Here is a 23842-nt window from a genome sequence, read left to right as displayed (position 1 = left end):
GAGGGAAATGCACGGGACTATGGTGGTGGCACAGGGGTGATTTGGTGATGGGAAACCCGTGGGGATTACAACTGAGATGAAAAAAATAAATGTGCAAAATGATGTAAAAATAAACTTTAAAAAAAAAAAAGTACTTCTAAAACTGATACAGTATTGTACAGTGATGTCACCTCAATTAAAAAAAAAATGTGGTTATCATGGGAAAATATACTAGATATTTACCTAATATGTCTAGAACTCTTTATATCCTAGTTCCAAACAACAATTCAAAACATTCAATGGCTCTATCACTATCTTAAAGATGTTAAATGTCATAAATATATTTTTCTGCAGTACTGCTTGGTAGGATAGTTCCATAATTAAAATCAGTCAGTGACTTACCTCTAAAGTTGACAGCAGAATTTCCATTCCTGTAGAACCTTTGGCTGTCATTTCTCTCCTTGTTTTTTCTGAAAAGTAAAAAAAAAAGTTTTAAAACATGAGAAATTACATAGCGGTTATATAGCAATGTGGAATCAACAAGGCTCCACTGGTCCACCAAACATTCTAAATTGTTTCTGAAGTGTTCCTCCAACTGAAGGTCACTTATTCTACTCTGTATGAACTCTGTGGGGACTTTAATTTCCTTATTAACTCATCCACCACTTAGCCACTTTTCAGGTTTTTTCCCACTTTCTTTTTGTGTTGACTTAGTCTAGTTTGATACCATTGTGATCAGAGAAGATCTCTGATACGACTTCAGTCTTCATGAACTTATTAAAACTTGTTTTGTGACCAAACATGGTATATCCTGGATAATGTTCCAGATGCACTGAAGAAGAATATATACTCAGCCTTTGGAAGTTAAAATGTCCAATAAATGTCTACTAATCACCTAGTCTCATTTCTGATTTAAGATTGTTGTTTCCTTTCTGGTCTTCTATGTAGCTGACTCATCCTTTGATGAAAGTGAGGTGCTTGAAGTTTCCTATTACAATTGTGTTGCTGTATGTCTGCTTTTGGGTTAGTAGCTAGTTTATTATATTTTGATGTTACTTCATTTGGTGTTATGTCTACCTGATGTACTGATCCCTTTTTCACTGCATAATGTCCATCTCTTCTCTTGTTATCTTCTTTAGCTGGAAGTCTATTTTTTCTGATACATGAATGGCTATAACCACCCTGCCTTCTCAGGGAGCCATCTGCTTGAAGGGCTGTTTTCTAAACTTACACTTTTTTCCTACATTACCTTTGATGTAGATGGGTCTCCTGGAGACAGCAGAAAGTGGGATATTTTGGTTTACTGAGCCAACCAGCCTTGAATTGATGAGTTCAGTCCACTTATGTTAAGGGTGATAACTGGCATCAGGACCTGCTATGACCATTCTGTCAGTATCTGTCTGGTTCTATCTACTATCTTGTTCAATTTTTTGTAGACTTTATTCTCTTAAATTTAGATAGGAGAATTTCTTTTAACAAGTCTAGTGTAGGGGAAATCTGGTGGTGGCAAACTCCTTAGCTTCTGTTTGTCTTAGAAAGCCATTATTTCTCCCTCATATCTGAGAGTCTTGCAAATTATAATAGTCTTGACTAACAGTTTTTATCTTTGAATAGTCTGAATATGTTAATCCATTTTCCCTTCTTTATAGAGTTTCTGTTGAAAAAAAAATTGATGAAAGACTGATGGGACTACCTCCATAGGTTACCTTCAAATGAACAGCCAATTGGATTATCATACAAATGATGATAGGACAGTCTCCGGGGGCAGGTGGGATCGAACTCTTGCGGAAGTGGCTTAAGCTTCTTAGTGCAGTGCTTTAACCCGCTGTGCCACCAGGGAGGGCCCATCCATAGGTGTTATTTTTAACCAAACAAAAGTTTTAGAATCTTATAAAATTCTTTTTTTGTTTACTAAGATAATCACGTGATTATATTTGTTCAAATAATATTCTACTGATGTATTTCCTGATATTAAGCCACTCTACATTTATGAAATAAGTGGTCTTTAGCAATAACATTAATTTCTTAATGTATAATTATGCTTAATTCACTAACGTTCTATTTGGGATTTTTCAAATTTATGTTCCTAAGTACAAAGTAAATACTTTTTTTTCTCTTATAAGCAATCAAGGCTTTGATATCACTTCAATAACACTAGTTTCACAAAATAGAGAAATGATATCAAATTACAGATCTAACTTATTCAATATTTTAACATTCTTTTTTACATGCTTCTCATCACAATCCCCTATCTCTATTTCAGGGTTGGTGTACCTAAGTCCTAGACTTTTCCTTAAGCCAGTGTCTGACAGAGCTTGCATTCTGCAGTGGAGACTACATTTATAATCAAAGTTCTAGCCTACCTACATCTTATTTATAGCACTGTAGAGTAAGCAGCCCCAGAATAGTAATAGGAAATCTGGGAGGAGGGGAATTACAGGGACACATCAATATATATAAGTAAAACTGTAGTCATTTTTAGAAGCAATGCTTTTGAAGATCAATTTCTTCAACAGTTATCCAGCTTTCTACTTCGTGGATTCATCTGAGATAGAACAATTTTACAGAAAATCATTCATTTATCAAAAGTTTGAATATTCCTAAAAACTTTCAAAGAATCTTTTAAGGAATTTTAAAAAGCACACCAAAATCAAATTTAAAAAGTACTCCCCTCCATAGGCCTCCCTGATAGTGCGAGGGGTTAAAGCGCAGCACTAAGAAGCTAAAGCCACTTTCACAAGAGTTCAATCCCACCTGCCTGCCCCAGAAGAGATCCACAGGGTGAGGCAGACCTCTCCTGACCCGCCCGCTGCTCCCCTCAGCAGTGTACTTCATCAATCTGCCTGTTCTGCTCCCCACTCTGTCTCTAGTGAATCCTCTCACCTTCCACATCTCTGGCCTGTACCCCAGTTCTGTATGAATAAATAAATCTTTAATTAAAAAAAAAAGAGTACACCCCTCCCAAAAAAAAGGTAGCCTAGACAGAGTATAAGAAAAGCATCCTAAAAACACAGTAAAGCTCACCTTGACTTTGAGCCAAATGAAGAATTTTGGATGTAACATATCTGGCTGTATCTGATTCTGTAGCTTCAGTATTGATCTTCTCCAGCTGAGCCAGGAGTCCCACAATCCGAGAATTATTGGCAAGGCTATAAAAAGAATGTTTCTTTAAATTAGAGTACATCCTATATCAATTGTAAATTGAATACTATATTGATTACTGTTAAAAAAATAAAACTCTTCCCTTCTAAAAGCATTATACGTCACATTTCCTTATTTTGTTTACAGCTTAATATTGCTACGATTCTATTGATTTGATTTACGTGAGGAAAAACATTCTATTTCAGGAAAACAAAATCACAAATGTGCATTCAACTCAGTCCAGTGATCTTACATTATTCCCTGAAAGTTCACCTTTCCACTCTCCAAGAAAACTATGCATATCTTCTATGCTCTCCTCTAAACAGCTCTTCCACCCCACTTGATTATCTATTAATTCCCTGCTTCATAACTATATATAATCAAATAAGGATGCACTTATCTTCCTACCACCAGAGTTTTAAACCTATCTCATTCTCTGCCCATATTGTCTTCCATGTTCTCATTTATTACCTGTTTACATATTTGATGCTATTCTAGGTGTTGCCAAGAGCCAAACAAACCAAAAATCCCTGCCCCACCCACAGAACATTTTAACAATGAGAGAAAAAGTATGTAATATGTAAGTTGGTAGAAAGTGCTATTGGAAAAGCAGGTTAAGAGAATAAAAGTACAAGTAGAAAGGGTAAAATTTTAGACAGATTGGTAATTATGAGGAAAAACTCGAGAGGGTACTACTTAGAAAAAGGCCTGAAGTAAGAGAGAGAACCATGCTGAAAATCTGTCTAAGAGGAGTCACAAACAAGACCCAGGGCAGGGCCTGCTATAGTCAATTAGACAAGTGTAATGGCTAAAACTGATTTAAAGGAAAATAACAGAGTGATAAGATCAGAATTGGGGGGTTTAAGTGGGAAGACTTCAGGAAGTAGATCATTTAGTCTTGTAGATCACTGTGAGGACTCTGGCTTTTACACTAAGTGGGGATGGGAATCTTTTAAACATAAGTAATGTGCCCTTACTTGTTCTTAAATATTTCTTTAGCTGGTGCATTGCAACTCAAAGAATAATGCCTCCACTTGTACACTTTAACCCCCAGACCTTTTTGCATTCTCAGTGTATTTGCTCTTTCAATTACACTCTCTGATTATCCTCCGTTTCTTCCTTTAAACTGGATTATACCCATCAACACACAAATATGATCTTGGAGCTCTCACCAGCTACAACCCATTTCTCTGCTACTCCTTGAATGAGCTGTCTATACTTGCTCCATTTCCTCACATATCTTTCTTTTTTCCAAACTAACAGCTTGTCTTCTGTACACTGTAGTCTCCCCAAAATCTCCTATGGTCACTTCACAGGGGACAGCACTATCCAAATCAGATCCTTCTTTATTCAAGCACTATCTTTCTAGCTTCAATGACCCCATACTCTCCTATCACCACTTCTTCTGCTTCTCCTCTACTGGGCCCTCCTCCTCCAGGAGGCCCAACACACCTCTAGCTTTTGCAGTCCCCCTCTGCAGCTCAATCCACAGTCCTTTTCTTTACACTCTCTCCACTATCCTGCCCTGAGCAATCTAATCTAAATCCACAGGCATAATTATAAGCTATATGTTTCCTAGCTACTGCATTCAACTCTACCCTCAACCTCTGATAGCTTATCCACTATAACAAGCCCAATTAAAATTTACTTCTCTCAAGAAAAATACCGGATGGTTTCACTCATAACAGGAGTATAATGGACCAGGCGAGAAAATAACAAAAATAATGAACAACCATATACCAGAGACATTTTGCGGGGGTGGAGTGGGGAATGGGATCAAAAACGGGGGGGGGGGAGGAAATGCACGGGATTATGGTGATGGCACATGGGTGACTTGATGATGGGAAACCTGCGGGGATTACAATTGAGATGGAAAAAAAAATGTACAAAATGATGTAAAAATAAACTTTTGTAAAATTAAAAAAAAAATTTACTTCTCTCTCTCAATTTATTCCTCTTCCAATCTTAACCTTCCCAAACTTAACATGCAACCATCAGTTGCTTGTGACAGAAATATAGTTATTTTTCCACACCTCCACCAAGATCCATCTTTAAAAAACCTCAAATGCACCCACTTCTCTCCAGATCTACTACTAATTTGTTACTGAAGTCAAAGCAGTCATCATTTCTCACTTGGAAATGATTACCTCCTCACTAGCCTGCTTTCATTCTTGTACCCAATAATGCACCATCCACAAAATGATTAATTTCTAATTTTTTATTTTGATGTTAGTATAAAGATTCACAGCAAGCTGTGAAAAAAGATTGGTTTCCACAAAGATTACATTTTCTGTAACTAGACTAGGACATTAGCAAAACTGGGAAACAATACTAAGCCATTTTATTAATGATTAAATGTGTGGCTATCTAAATCTAATCAACTTGTTATCAGTTTAAAACCTTTTAATAGCTTCATAGCAGGGCTTAAGTAAATTTGGTATTTTTAGAGCCTATCAGGTCCTATGCTATTAGGTCCCTATCTACCTCAGACTTTATTTCTTTATTTCTCGTAACATTCCCCTCATGCACTGGGATCCAGACACATGGGTTTTAACCCCATCATTTCTTGAATACAGCAAGGTTCCCCCCCAACCTTGATGTCTTTATGTCTGCTATGCTTTCAATATGAAGAACAGTTTCTTGAACAGTTTCTACAGCTGGGTCCTCATTTTATGGTGCACCCAACTATATAACCAACTCTCCACCACTTTTAGTATTTAAATGTAACCTCAGGGCCCTCCCTGGTGGCGCAGTGGGTTAAAGCACAGCTTCCACATGAGTTCAATTCCTGCCTGCCCCGGAGGTGACCACATGGCACGGCAGACCTCTCCTGACCCGCCTGCTGCTCCCCTCAGCAGTGTGCTTCATTGATCTGCCTGTTCTGTTCCCCATTCTGTCTCTGGTGAAGCCTCTCACTGCCCATGACCCTCTGGACGGCACCCCAGTTCTGTATGTACAAATTAAAAAAAAAAAATTTAACCACGGAGTTTATCACTATTTGAAATTATGGAAGCTCCATGAAGGCAGAGAAGTTACATGCCTTATTCTATATAACCAGTAATTCAAACAGTAGCTTGCAAAAATAAGCAATATACAACTATATTTCAGACCAAGTAGAAACACTGAAATAGTATAATTATTATACACTTTTCAAATTAACAAGTGGACCCATTGGAGGTACTTACCTAAAAAGATATCTAGAAATTACAAAAATTAAGTAAATAACTAAAATTTGGACAAATGTAGACCTACCATTGTGATCTTGACAGCCTCCTGCTAATTAAAAAACTTTCTGATGAAAAAAATCAATGATGATAGCACTAAATGTATTTTTTAATACTACATAATAAAATAGCAATAATCAGATGTTCACTGAATCATTTTCTAAAAACCAAGATATGATGTTAAAAATTCAAATACAGGTTAAAAAAAATTCCAAGTTCAAGAAAGACCAATGGATTTTATTTAATATAACAAAAAGTTCACTAACATGGTTTCAGATTCCACACTGCAAGTAACCATTGAGAAATTACCATTTGACAAATTTTAATGTAGTATCACAGAATATCCATTATAACTTGGATTTCAAGCAACATAGCTGTATTTCCAAAGTACATTATTATCACTCAGAATGTTTACTCCTTATTCATTACTCACTTTAATCACATTTTTACTACTTCTTTCCAAATACTGAACATCTAACTTTATTATCCTCTATCATAAATCAAAGGACAATTACCAAAAAATATCTGAAAGGGTTGTATATTCTACTTCTCCTTCCTTTTCACTTATATATGTAAACACAATTGTCTTCACATCCTTTATGGACAAAAACACACAAAATATATGAACATATATGAATTTATAGTATATATATAATAGAAACATATCATAATATCTGGACACAAGACATTGGAATGATATGCAGAAATGTAATAAAATAATGTCACTCTCATTAACACCTATTTAGAAATAATTATTTTTAATAAAAAGTAATTATATATTTATTACTTTGAAATTAATTTCTTTTAATTTCACAGTTTTACTTTCTAACATAGTAAATGTCAATAGGTTTGAAGAGTTTTCTTTAAAAGGGTTCTGAACATAAAGTTTGAGAACTGTTCTAGGTTTGTCTTGCACCTTTTGTCTTCCTAACCTGTACTCAATCCATTCTCTAAAGAGCCATGGTTCTTTTTAGTGAGAAACGGTATTAAGACACCATAGTCTGTCCACTATGGAGCAGAGGCATCTTTAAAAACAGTTCTCTAACCCAGATTAAAGTAAATTTGGATTACATAAACCAAAATTCTGAATTTTAGTATTTTTTTCTTAATTTTCTCCAATTATTTTTCTCTTAAAGGCCATTAATAATTTCTAGTACCTAATAAAATATCTATTCAAAAAAATTCATAAACATACAAAACACAGTGAGCATAATACATACTCAATTCTGTCCAAAAGAAAGAGTGTTTTTAACTCTTAAATTATTAAGTACTACTACTATTTTAAAAATTTACATTGAAGGTATTCCTTTATAAAAATCATACTCTTTCAAACGATAAGAAGAATAATTAATTTTTGAAAGAAGGCAAATAAATGGAAATTGAGAATACATGCAAGTCAATTTCCCTATCCAATATGACTTTCAACAGAATAAGTGAATAAAATATTTAAGTCCCCCCAACTGAGCTCTAAATATTGAAGGTTATTGACACTAATAATAAAAAAATCACAGGCTGAACGCCAGAGGGCAGCTCTATCTTCTGAATGATTTTCAGCATAAAAAACAGACTTAAGGGAGAGTATAAGGAAGAACTATAAAATTATTATGTTAACAAAGCATAAAATTTTTAAATAAAGAAATTTTAAAATATGTTTTTTCCCTGTCTCACCTATTTTTATATGAATCAAATGATGCTATGAATAATCTTGAGAGGCAATTATTAATATTTATTTTATACAGAAAATCATGGAACTGAAAATATGATTAACGTGAAACACCTCTAATAAAGTGAAATTTCAAATATATATGTTAAAGACTTATATATTTATTTCTCACTCAATATTTCTCCTATTCCTTTGATTGTTTGTAATTCTGAAAAACATAAATTTTCTTAAATATTATTTAAAAATTCTAGTGGTTTACTGGTGTTCTCTTTGCAACAAATAATTTCCCAAGTGACTGCCACAAATGTAATGTACTTTCACATTTTAAGTAAATTCTATAATTTTTTTTTACATAAAACCTATGCTGACTGTAGGTAATAATATTTTCATAAAATAGGGTAAAAACATGACAGCTATGGAAAAGTTTTAGACTTAAACATACCTCATAGAAAAACTTCGAACAATATGGTTTTATTTACAAAATGTATGTTATTTTTCATAAGTATTTGTTACCTATTAATTGTTTAAATTTTTTTTAGTTTATTTTATTTATTTATGCATACAAGAACTAGGATGTGGGCCAGAGGTACAAGGGGCTGAGACACAGTGGGGAGCAGAACAGACAGAGTGAATGACAAGCACTGCGGAGGAGAGCAAGTGGACCAGACAGGAGAGGGCTGCTGTGCCATGTAGGTCAGCTCCCTGGGCAGGGATGAATTCAGGCCACAGTGATTGGCCAAAGCTTGATAGCACTGAAACTTTGACTCCTGTGCCACCAGGGAGGGCCCTTAATTCTATTTTTATTCCTTTTGCCTTAATCACATTTTGCTGTTTCTCTCCAAATACTGAATACACAACTATTTTCCTTTACCATATTCAATGAAAATAGAAACATTTTCATTCCTTCACAGAAACAGTTAAATAATTCTACCACTTCAATAGTATTTTAACGTGAAATCCTAGCTCAAGACTACCAACTGACTTGTTAAAAACAACCAGTAAAAGCTTATGAAAACTTTAAACTACATGAATTTAAATTAGCATCAACAATAATTAAATTTTCCTTTAAATTCCTTCATGAGATAATTAACTGAATGATATTTTGTATTCTTTCTTGTAATTTCTCTAGTCATATTACAGTGGAATTTTAGTAGATGTCTGTGGATAATTGCTAACTTCCCCTATTTTCTATTTGCTCACAATAATAGGCCTATAGCCTGCTTTAAAAAATGTTATTTCACAGCTCCATTTTTAGTTTAATATAGAAATCAGTATCAGCTAAGTCAGAGTGGGAGTTCCCAGTCTTTTTTAAAACCTCAGGATATTATGATCTTAAAAAAAAAAAAATGTGGATTCCTTAAAAGCTATCAATTAAGTGGGAAATAGCAATAAATAAAACAATCTGAAAAATCAGTACACTGAAAACTATGAAATAACATTAAGAAAAATGTAAAACTACAAATAACATATACTTAGTTCAAGGGTAAGAAGATTTAAAATTAAGATGTTAATTCTCCTCAAGATGATCTATAATCAAGACAATCCCAATCAAAAGTGCCAGCAGGCTACTGTATATAAATTGTTAAACAAATACTAAGTTCATATGAAAAGCAAAAAACCTAAAATAGGCCAAAATGGGGGGGGGAGGAAGTTGATAGACTGATATTATCTAATTTCAATCATAAAGTTATGCAGGCAGTGAAGTATTGGCACTAAGACACGGTTAGTGCCAAGAACAAAACCGAGTCTAAAAATAAACCCAAACATACATGAAGAACCCAAACATACAAAAAGAAATTCAGCTGCGGTGATAGTGAGACTATTTCCAAAAATGATGCTGAAACAACTGAATATTATATATGCAAAAAAAATTAATCATAATTTCTACCCATACCTCACACCATAAATTAAAATTAACTTCAATTAAATTCAATACCACTATTTAAACAAGTTTTTTAAAGCATTTCAAATACTCTCTTCATGTATTATTTCTGTAACTTATACATACTGGTATTTAGAATTACAATACCTTTTCTCTGATATCACTTTTAACTTGCTCATCTTGAGTTACTTCATTTCACCATTGCAGAAAATCTAGAAGAAAAATGTTAATGACATTAGACACACAGTTCTGTTTTCTATATATCAGATATCATAAGCACCACAGAAGTGAAAACTTTTATTATAGGCAACACATGATAATAGTGACAGCTGAAGGAGGATGCTTCAGTTATATTCCGGCAGGTCACTTCAATGTACAATATGTGACTATTAAATTACATAGTTAAATGTTGTCAAAATCTTGGTGCTACAAAAACTCAACATAAAAGTTTATGATCTAATGTTAATATTTCTTTTGCAATAGCTCGAATTACCTTCCTGCTTTATTTCTCCTCCCTAAACTATCTCAAGCCCATCACCATACGGTGTGATTAGTGTGCTTACTGTACACATTTACACAGCAGTCAAATACTAATCAATATATATATTTCTATATAATACTTTTATAGCATTATAGTAACAGTAACACATTTTTCCAAACATTTTCCTGCAACCAATAAAGTTTTCACCTTTATAAAGTATATTTATGCATTTTAAAACCTTGAATCTTGATTTACATAATTTTCATGTTTTCTAGACTTTACAACTATTTACCAAAAATAACCTGATATTTTATATATGAATGCTAACTGAAAAATTTCTGAGACATGGCAAAAAACAAAAAAAACTGGCAATTAACAAGTTAATTACATATTTATGCAATAATTAGTAATGCCACATTTAGAGGAAAACAAACAAGCAAAAGACAGCAAAACAGTAGAGCCAGAAGATAAAGACATTCTGAATGTTTTATTACTTCAATTTTACAAGGAACTTTTACTTCAACAAAACACACAATATTTTTTCATTTTTCTTATAATCTTAATCATAAAAGAAGAAATGTATTTAAGATTATATACAAAAATTACTAGGTGGGTGCCAGGAGTGAAAGGATTCCCCAAGACAGAGGGAAGCAGACAGGCAGATTTACTGAAATATACTGCTTCGGAGAACAGCAGGCAAGGCAGGAGAAGTCTGCTACACTATATGTCGGTCACCTCTCTGGCTGGGATGGATTTCAGGTCACAATGGTAACAGTGCTGAGACTTAACCCCTATGCCACCAAGAAGGTCCCAACAACTATCTTTAATGTAAGGAAAATTTAATCCATCGCTATCTAGTCTTTCTTTAAACTCAGGTTTTTTTTAAAAGATTTATTTATTTATGCTTCGAGAACTGGGATACAGGCAGGCCAGAGGTGTGGTGGATAAGAGGATTCACCCAAGACAGAGTGGGGACAGAACAGGCAGATCAACTGAAATACACTGCTGAGGGAAACAGTGGGCGGGTCAGAAGAGGTCTGCCACGTCATGTAGGTCAGTTCCCCCGCCAGGGATTGAACTCACGGGCGCTGCAGTGGCTTCAGAGAGCTTCATAATGCGGTGCTTTAACCTGTTGCACCACCAGGCAGAGCCCTCAACTCACTTTTTAAGTGCCTACAAAATCAACATTACTTTTTCCAAAGTCCAGAACATTAAGAATCACTATATGATATGTGCAAAGGAAAGGGGAAAAGGGACAGGTGCACGAAAAAGATCCTATGTTTTCAAAAATGCTGCCTTGCTACAAAAGGTTAGTTACTTATATTTTCTCTAAAACTACATTAACAGTCCATCTCATGAAAAGTTCACTGTGAACTTTGAATTGGAAAAGTTAATGTTGGAGACATGTCAGTCAATTCCCTTTCAATAGTTAAGGAACAACTCAAAGTTCCAATTCCTAATAAAATAATAACTTAACCCTGGCGTTTCAATCCTTTCCTTCTCTGGGTTAAACACTAAAGAAATAAAGTGATGTTTAAGCCCACAGTGATAGACAGAAAAACTACACAGGGGATGAGGCAGTACTCTATCCAGAAGAAATAGGGGACACTCAGAACCCAGGGACTTGGAAATGCCAGACAACAGAGAAGGAAACTGCTAAACAATTAATTAAAACGTGGTAAGTGCAAATAACTTCCTACCTCCTCGATAACTCCACACATCACCCCTATGAAAATGTTCACAGTCAGTGAGCTCCTGGTAAATAATCTTCCCTAAAGAAACTGATGTCCTCAAAGAATTCTACTTTCTAGAACTAAAGAGTCTCCCAGGAAAAAGACCAGCTCTCAACATCTCTATCTTAGTGCTAAAGCCTGTGTCCCTTTTAAGTCACTTTTTATTGCTTGAGCCTGACACTGGTACCTCTCAGAATAAAAAGATAACCTCTCTACTGTGAAAGTTCATGTTCCTTCTACTATGGTATGACAGAAAGAGCAGTCCCCAAGAACAGATGGGTTGCATTTTACCAAGCAGGTGGCTTTGCCTGCCAAATGTGACAACGCAAGAAAGAGGCAAAGAGGTTGATAGTCTACTCAAGGAAGTAACGCCTATAACAACTGTCATGGAATTTATGTATAATCTATTCATTTCTCTTTACTGGATCATTTTCAACACCATGAAATCATGTTCTTTCTATCTTGAGGGGGAAGAATGAGAGGGGGCCTCTTTCTCATTCACAATTCCCCGATCCAGCTACTGATCCATTTCTCCCTTCCCAAAAGCAAGGTGTTTAAATACACTGTGAAAGTTTTCTCCTTACACTTTCATAAACATACTCCATTCAGATTTTCCCCACCCTACTGCCTAACACTGTTCTGGGGAGTCACCAATGTTACTAGTTTCCAATCGGCAGCCCTCCGTCTTCATCTTACTTATCAGCAGCATTAGATCTAGCTGACTGTCCCCTCTTCTTGGAAATACCATCTACAGTTGGTCATGTAGTTTCCTGCCTACCTCACAAACTCTCCTTCTAAATTGCCTTTACTAGTGTGATCCAGCACACAGTCTTTCCTTTCCTTTTCTAACTCCAATCCTTCTTCGGTAATCTCATCCAGTCTCATGACTATGCAATATCTCCACTTGGATCCCTAATTATAGCACAAACTCAGCATACCCAAAGTGGATCTCCTGAACTGACCTTCCCTATCCTTACCTTCCAAATGTGCTCTAATCTCAGTTTTCCAACCTGTAATTCAAGATAATTAGCTCCCTCCAACTGCTCATATTGGCTTCATCTTTAACTTTTCTTCCTTACACCCCACATCTAATCCAATAGTTTCTGGTAGTTCTCCTTTCAAAATATTTCCAGAATCTTACCACTTCTGGAAACTACATCCACTACCACAGTCAAGTCACAGTCAATACTTATTAGTTTGTCTTCTACCTTAGTCCTATCCTGCACACATTTTGCAACTGATTATTTTAAAATCTGGATGAAAATGGAAAAAAAATTAGATCTTGTCACCACTCTGTTCAACATCCTGTCCTTTTCAATGGCATGAAGGGCCTGAGGCAAAAAGCCTCATCTTCTGTCTATCAAAACTCTCTTCACTCAGGTGCTCTAGATGCACTGGATGGTCTTTCTTGCTTCCTCCCACATGTCAGGTTCACTCTTACCTTAGTATAGTTAACATATTTCCTTTTCCTGTTCTTCCGACAGAAATCCCAGTGACTGATGACCCCAAATTTCCTCTGTTCAAATCAATTAAGTCCTAACTATCTAATTTAATATTATAAATCGCCTCCAGATCCCAGGGTACTCACTGCATCTACACCCTTGCCTGCATCTACCTTGTCTTTCACCAACGCACTTAACCACCTTCTAATACAGGAGTATTCAAACGTTAACTGGACACTGTTCGAAAACTGATTCACTAACTGATTATACGTGAAAATCAATTTTTAAGGAAACAATCAGCTCCGTTCTACAAATTTACAAATGCTGAGGACACCTGCTTTCCTTGCCACTACTGGTGGCTATCTGATACAGCCAGGCCAATGAATAAGTTAGGTCAATATGCTGAGATGTCTCATGGTATTAAAGACCTATGTAACAAACAGGAAAATGGATTTCTCCCTCCCAGCTGATAAGTCAGCAGAGTTCATCAGCTGTAATATTTACATTTTACATATTTATACATATTACACTTACAAGATTTGAAAATCTTATGATAACTGGAAGTTCGTCATGAAAGACCGTAATCATTAAAAGATTCCACTTAGATGGAATATCCAGAAAAGTTAATCTAAAGAGATAGAAAGTAATTATTACTAGGGGATATGGACTGCGGAAAGAGAAACTAAAGTGGTGTGGGGTTTCTTACGGGATAATAAAAATGTTCTAAAATTGATTGTAGTAATGGTTTCACAACTCTCTGAATATTCTTTAAAAAAAAGCACACACACACCACTGCATAATTTTAATAGGCAATTGCTTGCTTAAGTTGTAGTTCAGTAAACTGTTGTGTTTTCTGGGTTATGTTTTTCAAAAATGTCTTGGTCTCTGTGAGAACTGAATTTTAGTAATTCAACCATTCCTAAATTAGGATTGGGAATTTATGCCTATATTTCATAATAGAATACAATGCCCTTCTCACACTTAAGCAAAACTAGTATTCTACCTGTGTGGCTGAGGACTATATTCTGAGTTATTTATCCCACAAAGTTTTAAAAAACAAAAATGTTGCACTGAAGTCTATTTTATTGCATAAAAACCCACAGTAGACATCTTCCAAAAGGGGGGAGGGGTCTGTATAAGCTTACTTTTATATATTTAAAGGTAGCCTGTACTAGAACTAAATGTGAGAATCTGACCTTAGCAGAAAAAAAAAGGTCAACTTGTTCAAACAAGTCCACACATAAGGAAAAGCGAGCAACGTGCTCAAGAAAACTAAAATCTTGGACCTTGTGAATTTTAATTTTCCTGATCTTTTCCTCTCTTAACTAAAAGTAGGTTGCAGCACCCAGAGAAAATGAGAACTGAAGCCCTTAGTTCTCACTGGCTTAAGCTTGAAATCAATAAGCATTAACACACACACAGGCACCAGAATGTCATAAACATAAGCTGTATTATATGTACATAAGCATAACGTATAATTTGCATTCCACAAACAAGTCATAGGAAAAATTCTGACACATACCCCATAGCTAAAATTATACATTCTAAATACATAAATGCCCCACCTGAACAACTTCACTTATTTTATTCTCAACAATTTTAATGGTTCTCCCTACAAGGTACCATTTGACAAGAAAAAAAAAATTCATTGTTTGAATACATTTCACAAACATTGCTCTAATTAATAATGATAACTTTTACTGTTAAATTCTAGAACTTGTCCTTGTTGGAGTGGATGTGGCAACTAGGGAAAGACCAGTAAAGATAATCCAAGCAGTTGGTTCCCCATTCCAAGCATGTGGAATGGGGAAGCAAGTAAATTTAAAGGCATCATTTTTTGCCAGCTCTCTCAAATTGTTTCATGATGCTAAAGGAGAAATTACTTTTCATAAGCATAGGAGGGCTACTATAACCCCATACCACCTATTTCAATATGGGAGAAAACTGCAAATCCTAATAACTCATCCACATACTTTAAAGTACTAATAAATCACCGATAAGGCAGCATTATCTTTTGTTTTTTATGGGCTTTATAGCTCTTTAAGTCACCCATAGCCTTTATATTTTGATATATAAGCTTATTTATCTCAGCCAAATATGTACTTAAGAGAGAAATATATATACTGTACATGGTCTGTATAAATTAACCAACTCTAAATTACCTTATATAGATTTTCATCTACTAACTTGCTCATATTACAATTATCAGTTTATTAATATGTTTGTAAATATACTTCACCTATGTTATTGTCATTAATTTTATCAAAAAACATGATTCGGTGTAAGCTTCATGATGTTTTCAGTATAATTCAACTAAGATACCCTACAAATAAGAGGGTTTTGTGGTTTGAGGAACAGAAACCCATTAAATTTTAATTTATTTAAAGTAACTCTTCCCCAAACTTAAATTCTATATGACTACTTTTGTAGTTAAAAGTCAAAATTCCAAAATCTATATAGATAAGTGAAATTAAAATTCTCACCTTTAAATACACAAGTTTCTTACTTCTAACCTATAACTACAACCCATTAGGGATGGTATATTTTGCTTTGAAGGAAAATACTACAGCGCAAAGTCAGCACCACTAACATCCCAATAAAAATCAAATATACAGAGACTAGAAAAGTTATAAAACATTAAAAAATAAAAAGGCCCTCCTCATTAACAATAACTTTAAATGCAAATGACAAAACTCTTTAGTCAAAAAGTGGAGAATTGCAGAATGGATTAAAAATAGGATCTAGGCCCTCCCTGGTGGCGCAGCGGATTAAAGCACATCACTGAGAATCTGAGGCTGCTTCCACATGAGTTCAATTCCCGCCTGCCCCGGAGGTGACCACATGGTGTGGCAGACCTCTCCTGACACAACCGCTGCTCCCCTCAGCAGTGTACTTCGTATATCTGCCTGTTCTGTTCCCCGCTCTGTCTCTGGTGAAGCCTCTCACCACCCCTGAGTCTCTGGCCTGTACCCCAGTTCTGTATGCACAAATAAATAAATCTTTAAAAATAAATAAACAAACAAATAAATAATAAAAAATAAAAATAAAAATAAGATCCAACGGGTTAAAGCACCGCACTATGAAGCTCTCAAAAGCCACTGCAGCACAAGTTCGATCCCTGGCCAGGGAGCTGACCCACATGGCATGGGAAACCTCTCCTGACCCGCCCACTGCTCCCCTCAGCGATGTACTTTGTCAATCTGCCTGTTCTGCTTCCCACTCTGTCTCTGGTAAATCCTCTCACCCACCACACCCCTGACCTGTACCCCAGTTCTGCAAGCATAAATAAGTCAATCTTTAATATATATATTGATTGATCCAACTATAGTTATACATTGCTTAATTAGGTTTCAGTCAACAACGACCACATACACAATGGTGGCCCCAATGACTATCCATATCGCCTGAATGTGTGATAAGTATACCATCATATACACTCTATATGACAGTCACACAAAGATGAAATCACCTAATGATAAATTTCTCAGAATATACCCAGTCATTAATCACACACTTATATATGTTGTCTGTAAGAAACTAACTTTAGATTCAAAGGCGTAGACTGAAAGTGAAAAGGATGGACTAAGACTTTCTATACAAACAATAATCCAGAGAATTCTGGTACCTCTACTAACATCTGCAAAACTGACTTTAAAACAGGAAAGGTTACAACAGCCAAAGAAATGACAATGTATTATTAATAAAAGATTCAAGATAATGATATAAAAATTACATTCACACAACCAATAACAGACCACAAAAACACATAAAGCAAAACTTGACAGAATCAAAATAAAAAGCATTAAAAGAAGCTCTAACACTCCACTTGCAAAATATTGGACAGAACAACCAGATAGGAAATAAATGAAAAGGAGGGCTTAAAGAATACAGTAAGTGACTAGAAATTACAAATAGAAACAGAACACTATGCTTAATATTAGAATACATCTTTTTTGTTTTAATTTATAATATACCTTCTTCTTAAATGCATACAGAATATTCTCTAAAACAGACCATATGTTAGCCACAAATTAAGTCACAATAGATATAAAAAGACAGAAATCATACACAATATCTTCTCCAACCAGAAGATAAAGTTAAAAATCAATGAAGAAAAACTGAAAAATTCACAATCTTTGAAAATTGAATAATACTCTCTTAAACAACCAATGTGTCCAAGTAGAAGTCACAAGGGAAATTAGAAATACATGTGACAAATAAAAACAAAATCATTACACAGTAAAATTAATGGGACACAGCAAAAAGAGTGCTAAGGGGGAAATTCATAGCTATAACAACAGACATTGAAAAATAGAAAGATTTCAAAGCAACAATCTTTACCAAGTAAGGAACTAAAAAGAAGAACTCAAGCCAAAGTTAGCAAAAAAAGGAAACAATGAAATGGGGGGGGGGGGGATTAACAAAGCCAGAAGCTGTTTCTTCAAAAAGATAAATTTGAAAAATCCTTAGCAAGGGGGAAAAAAGAAAGACAATACTCAACATACTAAAATCAGAAATTAATGTAGAGACATTACCACTGAAATAAAAAAGGACTTTAATGAAGTACTATGATTAATTGTGCATCGACAAATTGGATAATACAGAGGAAATTAACAAATTTCTATAAATACAAAACTTAAGATGACTACTTCACAAGGAAAAAAACAGGAAATCTAAATAAACCCATAATTATTAAGGGGACTTAATCTGTAATCAAAAACCTCCCCCCAAAAGTTCCAATGCTGATGGCTTCACAGGTGAATTACACCTAGCATTTAAAGTACTAAAGTACTAATATCAATCCCTCCCAAATTCTTCCAAAAAGCTGAAGGGGGGAAAGGTCTTAATAGCTCATTATGTGAGGCCAGCATTGCCTGATACCAAAGCCAGACAAAGATATTACAGACCAATTATGCTTTGTGAATACTGAAATCCTCATTCAGCAGCATAAATGCAAAATCAGAACCGCAATAAAATACCACCTCACACCCATTATGATAGTGACTATCCAAACACACACACAGAGGCATACATGTGCACAACAGATGCAGAGAAAGTGGAACCTTTCTCCACTACTGTGAATTTAAACTGACATGTCATGGAAATAGTATGGCAGTTCCTAAAAAAAAAAAAATTAATAGAATTATCACAATGACCCAGCAATTCCACTTTTGAATATGTGTCCAAAAAAACCAAAAGCAAGTCTCAAAGATAATTTTGCCACACAAGCAGCATTATTTATAATGTAGAAAGAGCAACTTAAGGGTCCACTGACAAATGAATAAACAAAATATAATATATACATATACAATAGAATATTATCCCATCTTAAAAAGGAAATGCTGACACAAGCTACAACGTTAATAAACCCAGAAGACATGCATTAATAAATGAAATAAATTGGTCCCAAAAAAAGAATAAAAAATATACCACTCAGGAGGAAGGAGGGAACAGGGAGATGTTGTTTAGCAGATACAGAGTTTCGGTTTTGCAAGCTAGAGATGGGTAGTGGTGATAGCTGCATAATGATATGAATGACTGTACTTAAGTAACACTGAATTATACATTTAAATAGTTATAATGATAAACTGCATGCATTTTTTATAGCTAAAAAAATTAAGAAATCAAGTTATGACTCAAAAATATGAATCAATAAGTTAAAAGTGAAAAAAAAACAAGTTTCAAGTGTAAATATAAATACTGGTTAGACAAAATTAACAAGTGAAAGGAGACATTTTCAACAGGTATAGAAAACAATCTCAGAATTCTAGAGTGGCAGGTAGTTTCAAAATCTGATTTTTGTTTTTAAATAGCATCATTTTAGATTACTAATACCATAGTCTCCTCCTATCAGCAGCTACCTAAAACCTTTAAAAACCTTTCAACTGTCTGTGAATAATCTTTATTGTGCTTTATAAGTTTTGTAAAGAGGCCTTTATCAAAGTCCAAAAGTCTGAAGCCAAAAAAAGACCAGAAATCTGTCAACCCCACTTCCCTTCCTAACCAAAGTTTGATAGGAATCTCCTGGGATTAAAACCAAAAGTCCTCCCAGTGTACGCTGCATGGACACCTGGGATCCACAAGGTCAAAACTATTTTCATAATAATACTAAAATATTATCAGTCTTCTCAACTGAATCAACAATGATACGAATCATGTAAAAAAAATTATGTGTCAAAACTTCTAGCATCTTGAAACAAATTCTGGTAGGGGCACCAAACTATATTTTCAATCAGTCGATTTTTCCCCATCAAGCACCAGTGGGTAAAGGAAAGGGAAGGAGAAAGGGGAAAGAGGGGGGCAGGGGGAGGAAAGGAAAGGAAACAGCAATCTGTTTCACTTAAGAAAACCACTGAAGTAGGAAAAAATTTATTATATGTCAGCCTTTTAATATATGTCCTTTTACTATGATAGTATGTATGCATGAAGTATTTCTGGTGACATACAGTGTCACCAGTGGTTGATGGCAGTCTCAAGGAAAGGGCTTGCATGACTGGATGAAGAATCTTAATTAGTTTTTGTTTGTTTGTTTGTTTGTTTTTCATAAAACAACTTTTGGCATGAATTTTCTCAGAAATGTATGAAGTCTGCCTGTCACTTCTAGGAAACAAGTCTATTTGCTGCCAATGACAAAATTTGAATTTTCAAGCAAAAAATCAGATTTCTGAAAAGTTCATATCCACTATCATGTTATGACCTAGATGGCTTCCCAATAATTTCTGATGGAATGACTGGTGACATCAACAAATGTGATCCTTTAATATTGTATAACAAAATGTGTCAGCTTTGGATGATCTACCTAGCTGAACCGATGCCTAACTGAAACAAATGACTAAGGAATGATATAAAAAATTCAGGTAAGGATATATAAGAGCTATTCAAACCTCGTATCAATGAATTTTAATATAATACTATGAAAATGTCCACTAATACAATTTCAGATTCTATACTGCAACTAATTAAAAACCACCTATGTTGAGTTTTCATATTGTACCAAACAAGAATATCCATAACTCTCTGGAGAGGCCATTAAAATTGTCCCTCATTTTACCAGCCATAAACCATGTGAGGCGGGATATATATACATATACAAATCCAAAAATATATTACAATAGACACTGCAGAAAGAGAAACCAGCAATTTCTATTAAAAATTTACAAAAATGGGGCCTTCCCTGGTAGTGCAATGGGTTAGGACACAGCACTGCAGCTGGCCACAGTCACTTTTCAGTGTGAGTTCTATCCCTTGCCCCAAAAGTGATCCACCTGGTGGGGCAGACTTCTCCTGACCCACCAGCAGCTCCCCTCAGCACTGTGCTTCATCAGGCAACCTGTTCTGCTCCTTACTCTGTCTCTGATGAATCTTCTCACCACCCCTGTGCCTCTGGTCTGTACTCCAGTTTAATATGCATAAATAAATAAATCTTTTAAAAATATATATTTAAAAAAAGAAACTTACAAAAATGTAAAAAAAAATACAAAATGCCACTCGTTATTACTTCCCTTGTTTCTGATAGTAATTTTTCATTAAAAATGTTGTTGTTGCTGGGGCCCTCCCTGGTGGCTTAATATGTTAAAGCACAGTACCATGAAGTTATCGCAGCCACTGCAACATGAGCTCCATCTCCAGCCAGGGAGGTGATCCACATGGTGCAGCAGACCTCTCCTGACCCACCCGCTGCTCCCCTCAGCAGTGTACTTCAGGTCAGTAAGCCTGTTCTGCTCCTCACTCTGTCTCTGGTGAATCCTCTCACTGCCCCTGCACCTCTGGCCTGTACCCCAGTTCTGTATGCATAAATTAATAAATCTTTTTTTAAAAAAGGAACAGATAACTCTCTCACAGTAATTGCATAGGAAAACCTTATAGACCTTTTATTTGGTTGCAACATTTGGCATGTTTTAAAATATGTGCACCATTTTAAAGTGCCTAAAATAAGCTACTTTTTTGGCCTACTGAACTGAAAACATTCCACAGTTACAAAAATAACTCTGATTTTCTCAGGAAAAAAAGACTTAGTAAGAATTTCAAGGTTAACAAAGTGATGACTGGATTGACACAAAGATTACAACAAAGACATAAAAGGTAAATGAGGGCTCTCCCTGGTGGCACAGTGGGCTAATGCGCAGCACTAAGAGCTAGACAGAGCTATTTTATGAATTCTATCCCTGGCCAGGGTGGTGTTGGCGTGGCAGACCTCTCCTGACCCGCCTGCTGCTCCCCTCAGCAGTGTTTCGTCCTCAATCTGCCTGTTCTGCACCCCACTCTGTCTCTGGTGAATCCTCTCACTGTTCCTGCACCTCTGACCTGTATCCCAGTTCTGTATGCATAAATAAATAAATCTTTAAAAAAAATTTAAAAAGGTAAGAGAAAAGAAGTGTTCAAGAGGACTGTCACAGTCCTTTGTTATATAAGAACTGTAATTTTTTTTAAGATTTTATTTATTTATTCATATAGAACTGGGGTACAGGTCAGAAATACAGGCACGGTGAGAGGATGTGCCAGAGACAGAGTCGGGAGCAGAACAGGCAGAGATGAAGTACACTGCTGAGGGGAGCAGCGGGGCGGGTCAGGAGAAGTCTGCCTCGCCATGTGGATCTCCTCCAGGGCAGGCGGGAATCGAACTCATGCAGAAGTGAGTTTAGCTTCTTAGTGCAGCGCTTTAACCGGCTGAGCCACCAGGGAGGGCCCAAGAACTGTAATTCTTTATAATTAAACAGTACTACAATGGTGAATACCTTTAAAAAAAGACACGGGCCCTCCCTGGTGGTGCAGTGGGTTAAAGCACAGCACTAAGAAGTGAAAGCCATTTAAATATGAGTTCGATCCCCACTCCAGAGGTGATCTACAAGGCTTGACAGACCTCTCCTGACCCACCTGCTGCTCCCCTCAGCATTATACTTCATCAGTTCTGCCTATCTTACTCCCCACTCTGTCTCTGGCACATTCTCTCACCGCACCTGTGCCTCTGGCCTGTACCCCAGTTCTATATGCATAAATAAATAAATCTTTTTAAAAATCCACACAGAATTACTATTGCCAAAGAAAATCTCTGCTACGTGATTATAATATGTCAGGTCATCAGCAGTGCTAGACCTTCAGACACTAGAGCAAAGTGTATTAAAATGAAAAATCGGCTTTAAGTTATCAATATTCACATCGATGACAAGATGGATGTAAGAAAACTCCATTCTATAATGGATATGCCCAGGAAAAGAAAACCAACCGATTTAAAAGCGCACTATTCTAAGAAGCAGTTTAAAAGGCAAAGGGGTGAGGGTAACAATCATAAAAGCAAGCATGCCTTCGCATAAGGCTTTCAGGAGTCCACCTGCAATTAAGAACCTGCCACTAAGGAAGGAAGGCAGCAGGGAAACTCAGTGCTGTCATCTAGGACGATCTTACTCAGGTTCTAACCAGAGCCACAAGGTGACAAGTTGTAAACAGAGAACACACTTCAGGCCAAACTACCCACTGTAAGGAAGCAAATCACACTCACGCCACCCTACACCAGGCAGTATCGCGCACCTACAGGGTGGGAGCAGGGAGGTGGGGAAAGAGATCCGGTGCATTCAATACCCCACCACCACCTATGCCCCGCCCGCCCGCCGCCCCTCCTCTGCTAGGCTACGCGCGGCACCGCTAACCCCCGCCGTTCAGGGTCGGAGAGAAAGGGCCGGGTACCCGCGCCGCCTCCGCGCCGAGACCCGGCCAGTGGGCCTCCACGAGTACCAGGGTGGAGGTAACCGAGGGTCCGTGGGTGGGGGCGGGGAGGGCGTTTTCCAGAAACCAGCCTTACAGGGGCTTCCCTTCAGATTCGGTCCCACCCGCCGAAAGACACGCGTTACCCCAGCTGTCAGGTAAGGAGCGGAGGAACCCCAGGGCGTAGATCGCCGCGGCCCCTAAGTCACTCCTCTCCCAGGTCTCCCGGTCCCAGGACCCGCGGCCCGAGGAGAGCGGAGGGGCGGCGGCCCGGGGGTCGGTCGACTCGGATACCCGGGCAGCAGGGCGCTCACCGGCTCAGGATGGGGCGCTGGCAGGGGCTGGCACCCGGCTTGGCGCCGGAGGATGCTCTCTGGACGCACGGCGGATCCTTCGCCGCCCGCCGCCTGGCCCGGTGTTTTCATACAAACCCGGGTGGCCGGCGAGGCGGAGGCGGCGGCGGCAGCGGCGGCGGCGGCGGAACCGGCCCGCCTCCCGGGCAACGTCAGCGCGGCGCCCCGCCCACCGCACGCCTCGCTTAGCCGCTCGAGCGCCCGGCTGGAGGGAGGGTGGGGCGCACGTGAGCGCCTGCGGGGAC

General features: G+C 36.9%; 1 protein-coding gene across 2 annotated transcripts in view; it reads right to left on the bottom strand.

Annotated features, from left to right (window-relative positions):
- Nucleotides 1-23642, bottom strand: part of AGTPBP1 (ATP/GTP binding protein 1) — a 107567-nt gene extending 83925 nt beyond the window's left edge. For both annotated transcript variants that reach the window (XM_004677521.2, XM_012721525.1), the window contains exons 1-4: nt 23559-23642; nt 10037-10101; nt 3004-3128; nt 382-449 (exon numbers count right to left, since the gene is read on the bottom strand). In XM_004677521.2, coding sequence (XP_004677578.1) covers nt 382-449; nt 3004-3128; nt 10037-10068 — 225 coding nt within the window. In that variant the 5' untranslated portion in view covers nt 10069-10101; nt 23559-23642. The remainder of the gene's footprint in view (nt 1-381; nt 450-3003; nt 3129-10036; nt 10102-23558) is intronic.
- Nucleotides 23643-23842: the final 200 nt, after the last annotated feature.

The sequence above is a fragment of the Condylura cristata genome, unplaced genomic scaffold, assembly GCF_000260355.1.
Source record: "Condylura cristata isolate star-nosed mole 26May11 unplaced genomic scaffold, ConCri1.0 scaffold00006, whole genome shotgun sequence".
In the NCBI taxonomy this organism is placed as follows: Eukaryota; Metazoa; Chordata; class Mammalia; order Eulipotyphla; family Talpidae; genus Condylura; species Condylura cristata.
Note: the sequence above shows the minus strand (reverse complement) of the source record. Positions and strands in the feature narration are given on the sequence as shown.